General features: G+C 31.2%; 3 protein-coding genes across 4 annotated transcripts; 2 read left to right on the forward strand and 1 right to left on the reverse strand.

Moving 5' to 3' along the window:
- Positions 1-2,017: 2,017 nt before the first annotated feature.
- On the forward strand, positions 2,018-4,382 carry RpS11 (ribosomal protein S11). The gene is made up of 5 exons (XM_018450897.1): positions 2,018-2,092; positions 2,351-2,476; positions 3,449-3,654; positions 3,838-3,981; positions 4,350-4,382. Exons 1-4 carry the CDS (start codon positions 2,081-2,083, stop codon positions 3,959-3,961), a joined length of 468 nt encoding a protein of 155 aa, XP_018306399.1. The 5' UTR covers positions 2,018-2,080; the 3' UTR covers positions 3,962-3,981; positions 4,350-4,382.
- Positions 4,383-5,500: 1,118 nt separating this feature from the next.
- On the reverse strand, positions 5,501-7,132 carry LOC108724497 (lysM and putative peptidoglycan-binding domain-containing protein 3). 2 transcript variants are annotated; one of them, XM_018450900.1, is made up of 3 exons: positions 7,060-7,132; positions 6,606-6,804; positions 5,501-6,014 (listed from the first exon to the last, which is right to left on the reverse strand). In XM_018450900.1, exons 1-3 carry the CDS (start codon positions 7,107-7,109, stop codon positions 5,559-5,561), a joined length of 705 nt encoding a protein of 234 aa, XP_018306402.1. In that variant the 5' UTR covers positions 7,110-7,132; the 3' UTR covers positions 5,501-5,558. The 2 variants fall into 2 exon arrangements, with proteins under 2 accessions (XP_018306402.1, XP_018306400.1); XM_018450898.1 differs by having other exon boundaries at positions 5,501-6,083.
- Positions 7,133-7,269: 137 nt separating this feature from the next.
- Positions 7,270-8,251, forward strand: LOC108724498 (cytochrome c oxidase assembly factor 5). The gene is made up of 3 exons (XM_018450901.1): positions 7,270-7,464; positions 7,934-8,035; positions 8,171-8,251. The coding sequence occupies exons 1-3, from the start codon at positions 7,360-7,362 to the stop codon at positions 8,210-8,212; spliced, it is 249 nt and encodes an 82-aa protein (XP_018306403.1). The 5' UTR covers positions 7,270-7,359; the 3' UTR covers positions 8,213-8,251.
- The last annotated feature ends 2,128 nt before the right edge of the window (positions 8,252-10,379 follow it).

Genomic DNA, 10,379 nt, shown 5'->3' on the forward strand with positions numbered 1-10,379 from the left:
TAAATAAAGGTTGATAATATTCTTACATTTTTTATACAAAGATACACGCAAATTTTCTTAATGTTGCATTGAAACAATTTGCGCTAAATACAGCTTTTTTAACTAAAAGTATTAAATATCTTGTTAAACATTATTTAATTTTTCAGCATAAAAACATAAAATAAATTCCAGAAACTTACTTAAAATATAAAATCGTAGGAATCGGTGAAAATACTGATACGATTTGTTTAAAGTAAAAAATATAAAATAGTTTCCTGAAACTTATTTAAAATATTAAATAAGAAATAAGTCAGTGATTCAAAAATAAGGGAAAAATAGCAAGGCGTCAATCTTTTATGCAAAATATTGTTCGGAAACCGTTTTATATTTTTTACTTTAAACAAATCATATCAGTATTTTCACCGATTCCTACGATTTTATATTTTAAGTAAGTTTCTGGAATTTATTTTATGTTTTTATTTTAAATAATTCGTAACAGTTATTTTACTACAGATTAAACTACAGATTGTTTAGTAATAAATATCATGATGGTCTTGTAAAGATGTTTTGAAGAGTCTATGGATGGAATCCATAGACAGTGTTCAAGATTCAAGATGGTCTTAAGCTAGTGCATGAACTAATCAGAGAGCCGTATTAGCATCTTAAGACATTGCTTGAGATTTAGTCCGGATCTACAATAAGTATTTTAAGACTTAAGCTGTAAGAAATTGACCAATTACAGTCAAATCCGAGGGGAATAAGCGACTGTGATTCGCCCATTTCTTATGGTTTAAGGATTAAAACCCTATTGTAGATCCGGGGTAAGACTGGATTATGGATACCACTGACAAGATAGCAGACAAATTGAATATTTCTGATTCATTTATGTCTATATAATTTGGAAATCTCACTCTATCAAGCGCGTTGGAGTGAGTAAGAGCTATGATAGGAGCATATTGGTACCTGTTGAAGCATGCGATGCGAACAAACCTTTACCCCGGATCTACAATAGGGTTTTAAGTCTTAAGTCATAAGAAATGTGCGAATCACAGTCGATTATTCCCCTCGGATTCCATTGTAATTGGTCAATTTTTTATGGCTTAAGTCTTAAAACACCTATTGTAGATCCGGACTTAGAAATCTAGTGATTTTACACTCAATAGCAGCGAGCGCTCACTCAACTGTTGAGTCTGCCAAATGCGTCCAATAAACTTACAGCTCCTAACATGTTCATTAAGTTGTAATCACACTACAGGCTCCCGACTCAACTGCCAACTCTGACTGTCGGTCTATAATGGACCAATAACAATAAATCAGTCTCATTATTATTGGTCCATTATAGACCGACAGTCAGAGTTGGCAGTTGAGTCGGGAGCCTGTAGTGTGATTACGGCTTTAGGTGCATCCAGAAGCACGACCGCTCATTAAGCGCTCAGTGAGCTCTTGTACTTGTTTAGTCTATATTTTTAGCTTTAATGGAATATGCCAATCAGATGCAAGAGCTCACTGAGCGCTCTATACTTGTGGATGCACCCAGTGGATGCATTCAGTACTACAATCGCTTACTGAGCGCTCAGTGAGCGCTTGCATCTTATTGGCATATTCCGTTAGAACTAAAAATATAGACCAAACAGATACAAGAGCTCACTAAGCGCTCAGTGAGCTGGTACTGAATACACCCATTGGTTATCGCGTCATATTGGGTGCATTCAGAAGCGACGACCGCTCACTGAGCGCTCACTGAGTAAAAAAGGGATTAATCTCTGATTAATATGTTTATTTGTTATAATTGTAATGTAAAATAACTTGTCTATTATCGATAATCTTTAATATCATATTCCTTACTTATTTATTACTGTTTATTATTTCTCTAATGCTGTGTTTGAGCCGTAAGGTTACGTAGCGCTCAGTGAGCGGTAGAGCGATTTTTAATTACGAATTACTCGTAACTCGGAACGCACCCTATAGCTGTCGCTATAGGCAATTACCCCACTCTTCCCCCACCACGCACTACGCCGTTGATAGCCAGAATCCGACACCATTGGTTCCACCATGTCATGGTTCACTCTTCCGGTTTTCGTCGCTCTTTCAGACGAACAAGATGGCTGATCAGGTACGTGTTCGACGCTGCGATTATAAATAAATCAATTTCCTCGTTGATGCATCACAATATTATTTTGTGAAAACATGCCTTCGTCATGATTAGCGTTAATTAATAAAAGTGGTTTATCAAGTAAGATCGTAGATCGAGGCGCGTTCAAGTGGTTAAAGTTCTTCGCCGTAGCACGTGGTTAGGTCGTCCACGCGCGCAAAGATCCGGACACTTAGGAGTAGAAATAGCATGTAATCCATACGATTTCGTTTATTATAGAGCGAACGCGCGTTCCAGAAGCAGCCCACGATCTTTCTTAACCGTAAGAAAGGTCTGGGCCCGAAGCGCAGGAAGCCTATGAGATACAGCCGCAATGTGGGGCTTGGTTTCAAAACACCTCGCGAAGTAAGTACAAATCTGTCTTGCTCTGATGTTCATTGTTCTGATATGATTTTAGTCAATAATCTTAAAACAGATATGTTTCATGTACTGTTAATTTATTTCATATTCATGTATAAGAAGCATATTGATTAAGGTTGCTTTCCTTTTAGGAGACATGTTCAATGTAAGTGCTGTTTTATCTTTATTATTCATTGAATGCCAAGGAAACAAACAACGTGTATGTCTCGTAAAAGGAAGGCAGTCCAACTTAGCAAGTACAGGTGAGTTTTTTAATTCATCGACTGATCAGTTACAAATGCAGCTTTTATGGAGTAAAATTGTATTTGTACATAAAGCGATTAATCAATTGATGAATTAAGAAACTCACCTTTTGTATGAAACAAAAATAGTTGAATATACAAAGATTTAATTTGTTTTTATTCCTCTGCTAGATTATACTAGAACTTTCTTTCTCGCTTTTACCAAATATCAAACATATTTATTTTGCTTTAAATTCCAAAAATGTATACTAGTTCAGCTATAAAAAAACAGACCTGTTCTAAAATATTATTCAAGTAGGATGTAATTCATTGGGCTAAAATGTATTGAATTAGAAATAGAGTTGATTAAGATTTAATTAACTACAGATTGTTTAATAATAAATATCATGATGGTCTTGTAAAGATGTTTTGAAGAGTCTATGGATGGAATCCATAGACAGTGTTCAAGATTCGAGATGGTCTTAAGCTAGTGCATGAACCAATCAGAGAGCTGTATTAGCATCTTAAGACATTGCTTGAGATTAAAACCGGACTATGGATTCCATCCTATATTCCCTGAATGTTTTTACAGATTGTTTAATATATGATGATAATCACGATGGTCTTCTGAAGATATTTTGAAGAGTCTATATTTTCTGAATATTTTTACATCTATTTTTTATTAGTAAAGGATACATAGGATGCTTTATATATTTTGGTGGTTTAATCTTTGCAGGCTCTTGAAGGAACCTATATTGATAAGAAATGTCCATTCACTGGCAATGTATCGATTAGAGGACGTATTCTTACTGGCGTTGTGCAAAAGATGAAGATGCAACGTACTATAGTTATTCGTAGGGATTATTTGCATTATATTAGGAAGTACAATCGGTTTGAGAAGCGTCATCGTAACATGAGTGTCCATCTCAGTCCTTGTTTCAGGTACATAAGCAATAAAATAATTCTATTCATTAAAATTCTTTTAATTTCCACTTTTATGATGATAATCACGATGGTCTACTGAGTTTTGATGATCATTATATATCTGAGTTACAAAATAATATTTAAAGAAGAATTAGTAATTAATTTATCATTAATATTCATGAACTTTATGTTATATTTCAGAGATGTAGAAATTGGTGATGTAGTCACCATTGGAGAATGCAGACCTTTGAGCAAGACAGTAAGATTTAATGTATTGAAGGTATCGAAAGGAACAGGATCAAAGAAAAGCTTCAAAAAGTTCTAAACATCTATCTTACAGCAATGGTTTGTAATATCCATTATTTGCAATTTGTATTACTATTATTTAACAAATGTAATTCTATTAAAATTTAACTCAAATGATGAAAACACGACGGTCTTCTGAAGATATATTGAAGAATATCACGTAATTTCTGAATATTTTTGCATTTTAAGGCTCTTAAGCCTAACATTTCATGTGTCAGTACGAAAGATTTCAAGTCTGTTGATTGACTGCAAGACAGAAAGATCCGAGACCTCTGTCTTGCAACTGATCAACTGACTTAAAAACCCTTATCGTATGATAACATGAAATATCAATCTTAAAATGAACTTTTTTATATGAATGTAAAATTTATAACATATCTCATGTACTTTTGTTGTTTTAATTACAGAACATTTTTGGCAGATTTCAAGGATGAGGTAAGGAAAAAATTGCAAAACGTGATTACACAATTCTGTATTATAATTCTCATATTTGAAATCTGGCAAAATGATAAAAATAAAATTTCTATAAAAATACTAATAGCATATATTTTTTACATGTTATTCCTTCAATATATATTATGTGAATGGGCATTTTTTAAGAAAATAGTTTGCATATTTAGTGAAGAATTTATGTTATATATATTCCCAATTATAGGAAGTCCAATAATCAAAAAAATTAATTTTTTAAATCATATATATATTGCATATGATAAAATGTGGAATTATTAACAACGTATCACTCAGTTTTAAAAAATATATTTCAGCATTTTTTAACAAGTATTAACATATAAAAATAATTACAAGTATTTTGGCATATATGTTGTATCATAAATTATAAAAATATTTAATTTTTAGAAAGAAGACATATTTGTCAAAATTTATAATTATAAATCTATAATTATAAATTTATAAAGATAATAGTTTGTTGCATAAAAAATTAATTCCATATAATCATATTGAATTAATCTGCAATATTAAATAATTTGAATATTTCCAATCACACAAAAGTATGACAGATTTGTTTTGTAATATTTAGATTGTACTGATCAACAATAGAGAGTTCCAGTTATAAAGGCACCAATATTTATCTAAATATTTCTTATGTATTCAGTATTTTCTATACTATTTTCTATTAATGATTTTAATCATTCTTATTAAATTAATTTTGTCACAAATTTATCACAATTATGTTTGGTATAGTATGACAACTTAATAACTTTTCTACATGAAAAATAATATAATTTTAATATATCTTATATTACTAAATATTAGAATTTATCAATTTCATTAATAGTAGTTATAGCTATAAAAAGATCTCACTCAATATAAAGGACAGTTCTCAGACTTTGAACTGTTATATGTAAAAATAAGAAAATATATTCTTTATATAGATACAAATATATAACTATAAATTTGTAATTTCGATTGCTAATAAAACACTGGCAAATAGTTTTATTAAATCTATATAATATACAAGAGAATAATTACATTCATGATAATTAGAAAATTATGGAAATTCAGTTTTTTTATTCAACTTGGAAATTACGTATGTCTATATGCAAAATATATCTTCTTATTCTGTGACTTTCTATCCTTATATTCCTTTACACGAAATATCAGTTACTTACAGTTATATTTGTTTTAGTTGAGTGTTCCGCTATATAAAGTATGTATATAATAGGCCCTGCGAAACTTAGTAGTAACGAGAATACAAGCAATTGCGTCCAGGACAATCCCCAATTATCGCCCGAACATTTGAACATATTTGTTTCACAGGATTCAGCCGTTCCTGTATTCTCAACATCATCAAGTAATGCATCGTGCTCCGTGTGAGAAATTTCAGGAGTGTTGGCACCGTTGTAGGACGATAGAGGTTCACACACTGAATTCAGTATGATCGTATTAATTTCCGTGTTTGAGGACTCCGTGCTCGTCGATGTGGCACTTAAATCTATCAGTTGTTCACCCGTTGTCGCAGGTGCTTCCTCTTGGCATTGCTCAGACATGATAGCATTATTGCCTTGATTTTCATGCGACGTCTCAGTTAAAATAGAGAATGGTTGTACGGGAACCTTAATATAAGGCTTAGCATATATTTCATTTTCTTTGTCGATTTTATTAATTCTTTTCAATTCAGATATCTAAAATTATGCGATGCATATTATGAATATAAATAAGCATAAAGATACGATTGCATATCTTTATGTCACGTAAACATACACGTTTTCTTACTATACATCAAAAATTATGCAATGCATATTATATGAATAAAAGAACAAAGTTATCAGAGCTGTCCTTTTTAGTTAAACTTCTTAGTTCATTTTTCTCTCCAATGTTAAAAGAAAACGAAGAAAAACGAACCATGAAATTCAGCTAAAAAAGGATAGACCTGATTGCATATCTTTATGATATTCTTTGACATATGTATCACATTTTTCTACTCACTATACAACATACGTCTAAAATTATGCAATGCATATTATAAATAAAAGGAAACATAAAGATATGTTCAGATTTGTTCTTTTTATTTGAACTTCTCACACAGTTCATTTTTCTCTCCAACATGAAAAGAAAAAGAAGAAATACGAACTATGACGTTTAGATAAAAAAAACAGGCCTGATTTCATATCTTTATGCAACACGTATCACATTTTCCTACTCACTGTACATCTATATCGAAGAGCTAATGCTTGCAGGGTATCTTCAGGTTTTATTTGCACATTGATCACCTGAATTTTTCGATATAATGATGTAGGACGTTTGATAGTTTGTAAAGAGATGTTATCTGTGCTACCTTCGTCATCCGAGTGTAAAAACACATAATGCGGGGAACTTTCTCTTCCACGGAGATGGATCGTCTGCCTGAGAATTTATTTTATTATTAAAAAGTGTGTTTTAATAATTCTTAATTTAAAAAGAAACTTTCCATTTATAATACTGATTCATTTTCTACATTTCTTATAAAAAGTACACGTTTTCCGTAAACACTATTGACTGCAATTGATTATATTTGTAAATTTATTGTACACATAATGTTATTCGTATGTTGCAAGAAGTTTATATAAATAATGATGCGACAAAATTGTAATCGGATAATCAGATAACCTTGAAAATTACCTAATACTTTTCTGTTCCTCGAACGTCGAATTCATTAATTTTTGCGGCATAATGCGATCATGCTTAGAATAAGTTTACCCTTCAACGAGAACGTTCGTTCGCATATGCATGAGTATTCAGGAAAAATGCTGTTACAGGTGACAGATGGGGACGTGTATCTAGCAATAGCAAGCTGCAAGAAGTTTGTATTGTATGAATTGTATCGGATCGAGTTAGGTTAGGTTAGGCATATTGTGGGAGGCATCAGCGTGAGATGAGCGACGCGTCTTCAGCGACCGTGAGAATCGAGTATCATTCAAGATGATGCGATTTGACGAAGAGGAAACGTTGAAAGATAAATCCCGATGCGCGAACGTTCGCGCTGATCTCAAAATGTGTTTGCTTCAAAGTGATTGTTGTAAAATCGTAAGTGAGCGCGAAACTGTCATAACCTATAATGCCGCTGATGCTGCTATAACTCGAAGGCGTATTTTTTTACGTATTCGTAGTTTTACGAAAAATAATATATCTTCTCTTCTTATTCTCTCCAGTTTTTGTATTTTTTAAGTAATCGATTAATTATATCCATCAATATAGATTCAATCATATCTAAAGTTACCAATTCCGATTTCCAAATTAGTTTGGAACATTTCAAAAATTACTTGTGCGTAGAATTTTGCGAAAAATAATTCGTTTTGTCTCTTTATTTCTATTTTTTGGTTGTAATTTTTTATATTTTTTGAGTAAATATCGATAATCAATATAGATTTGATCATATCCAAAACTTCCATTTCTGATTTTCAAACTAGTCTGACGTGTATATTTAAAAAATATTATATAAAAGCACATTTTTTTCTTCCTCTGTTTAACGAAAAAACCGTTATTTCTTTGACAGTACAAACGCACCCCCAAAGAATGCCTTAAATCACAGGATAGCACAGTTCCCAATGAATGTTTTGCTTTACAGAGAACGTTCTTTGAATGTAAACATTCTATAGTAAGTATAAATGGATTTGCATAATAATTTCTAAATATTGAGGAAAGAAGATATACACATTTTCTTCAGAGAAGTCATGTATGGAATATGTATGTTTATAATGTAGTTTTACTGTTTTTCTTTACTTTCTCACAGATTGATGGTAGGCGGCGATTTAGAGGTCCTAGGGGATATTAAATGTTGAAATAAATATTATATGTATATATGACATAATTATAACATTGTTATATAATTTATGTATTAATAGAAAATTGTATACTTTTTCTATTGAATACTTTGTGAATAAATGTCAAATGTGTATATATTAAATGCAAAAAGAACTTAAGTAAGTGTAAAAACGTATGTACTTAGTATCAGGCTGCTCCTCGCCCTGATGAAGTGAACTGCAAGGTTCACGAAACGTTGGCATTCCAAGAATGGATCTGAACACGGAGAAAACCCGCGAAACGCAAGATTGTCACATAGGTAACACCCGTGAAAGCCTCAAGAATATTGTAAAAACGTATGTTTTATTGATGAAGAAAAGGAAAATCAACGTTATATAACGTTTAATGTTAGAAGTAATTTATTGTTATTCGTTGTACACGATTCAATAAATCTATTATACTTGCGAAGTAACAATGTACCATACAATTCATCACATTTACTTACGTATCCTGATATCCAAAGATTTTCTTATTTTCTTGATATTCTGTTGCCAGACCTAATTGAGAAATATGAAGCTTTGTATGCTTGTTACTTTGAGGAGGTATACTCCTCTATATAGAGCAAAAGTTCTTTTTGTAGGCAAAAGTTTCTCTTCTCGAAGAACAAAAACGGTCATATTTTAACCCTTTCAGTACCCTTCTATTTCTTCAGTATCACAAATTAAATGTTTTATTAATTTTTGTAAAAAACATCCCATATTAATTTTTTTTAGTTTTGTAATGATAAATAACAAAATTGAATATATAATAAAAATTGATAAAAATATTTTTAATAATAAATTAAATATAAATTATTAAAATTCAAATATAATTTAAATTATCTTAATTTAATCTCTTGTATTTAATTTGTTACTGAAGGGGTTAATACGATGTCCAGCCTTTTTTAAAACAATATCACATTAAAATTTTCCTACGTATGTGCAAAATACCATGTATAATCGGAATTTATGTTTCAGTATAATTGTACAATGATGAGAAAAGAGAATGCAATGGATCAAATATTTTATTGACGCATTTGAATTATAATGTACTGTTTTTCTTTTTCATGATTTATACATCATATAGACTGGACAATATTGGCTCATTGTAGCATTTATCATATTTTATAATATTGCACTTATTTGTCGTGCTGAATCGCACACATGGATGCGTGTATCGAACATGATACGCGTATGATCACAGTAAAATTGCGAAATTTCCTAGCTTCCCTTTTTTTCTTTTTTTTTTGTTATTAAGTTAAGAGCATTTTGTTCCACTTTGTGTTCAGCGAGTATACGATTCGGGCGTATGATAAAGTACGCCATTATATAGGTCTTTTTTATTACAAATCTACCAGATGACGATCACGCCTGCGTAATCGCCCTATCTATTGTCTGTATGCAACAAGCGTATATTGGCTATACCATTTTTTTTTGTACTACAATGCCAACTCACGCTACTCTTTCACTCTCTAAAATGGCTATAGGCACCTAAAAATGGGATTTGCAAGCTTTTCCCGCGCATACTTGTTTTACTCTCATCTGTCTCCATATGTATGGAAAGAATCTTTAGATTGTATGTGGATAAAGTACAAATTCTTGAATTTATTAGCTTAAATTGAGCTCTGATTTTAAATAAATTATTTCTGTATGGTTATACATTTTTTCAAGTTCCTATAAAAAAATAATTAAGACATCAAGGAAAGGATTATTAAATTTCCAAATAAGATAATATATTATTATTTATTTGTCTATTCTTTCAGATGTGATAAAATCATCGTTTGAAATAAGGTTTATGAATTTTTTTTTATTTTACGAAATAGAAAAAGGGAAAAAGTGACATAATTAGAAGTAAAAGATATATTTTATTCAAATTTCTATTTTTAAAAACTGTAATTTACCCACACACGTGACACATCTGCCGATCGAATTTCGCGAGCGTAAAATCCGTGTATACGGATATACATATAATATCAAATATTAAGATAATCGATAAAGAACTTGAAGTTATTACGTTCTACCGCGTTGGCCTTCGAAGTTCCACTACCTTGTGCCTAAGTCACCTAAATTGATTTCAAGAGTAGCATTTTCAAGAATAGGTTTTCAAGAAGAGTCCCATTTTGTGATATATACGCCGCTGGTTCAAATATCACAGTTTAT

The sequence above is a fragment of the Mycetomoellerius zeteki genome, unplaced genomic scaffold (assembly GCF_001594055.1).
Source record: "Mycetomoellerius zeteki isolate Tzet28-1 unplaced genomic scaffold, Tzet1.0 scaffold301, whole genome shotgun sequence".
In the NCBI taxonomy this organism is placed as follows: Eukaryota; Metazoa; Arthropoda; class Insecta; order Hymenoptera; family Formicidae; genus Mycetomoellerius; species Mycetomoellerius zeteki.

Bases quoted from the DNA above. Each gene is read 5' to 3' on its own strand.
- RpS11 (XM_018450897.1), top strand. The intron at 2,477-3,448 runs GTAAGTACAAAT...TAATCTTTGCAG, and splicing joins GTTTCAAAACACCTCGCGAA to GCTCTTGAAGGAACCTATAT. The intron at 3,655-3,837 runs GTACATAAGCAA...GTTATATTTCAG, and splicing joins CATCTCAGTCCTTGTTTCAG to AGATGTAGAAATTGGTGATG.
- LOC108724497 (XM_018450898.1), bottom strand. From the start codon at position 7,109: ATGCCGCAAAAATTAATGAATTCGACGTTCGAGGAACAGAAAAGTATT. The intron at 6,805-7,059 runs GTAATTTTCAAG...ATAAATTCTCAG, and splicing joins GAGGAACAGAAAAGTATTAG to GCAGACGATCCATCTCCGTG. The intron at 6,084-6,605 runs GTGAGTAGGAAA...GCATAATTTTAG, and splicing joins CTCTTCGATATAGATGTACA to ATATCTGAATTGAAAAGAAT.
- LOC108724498 (XM_018450901.1), top strand. From the start codon at position 7,360: ATGATGCGATTTGACGAAGAGGAAACGTTGAAAGATAAATCCCGATGC. The intron at 7,465-7,933 runs GTAAGTGAGCGC...TTTCTTTGACAG, and splicing joins AAAGTGATTGTTGTAAAATC to TACAAACGCACCCCCAAAGA. The intron at 8,036-8,170 runs GTAAGTATAAAT...ACTTTCTCACAG, and splicing joins TTGAATGTAAACATTCTATA to ATTGATGGTAGGCGGCGATT.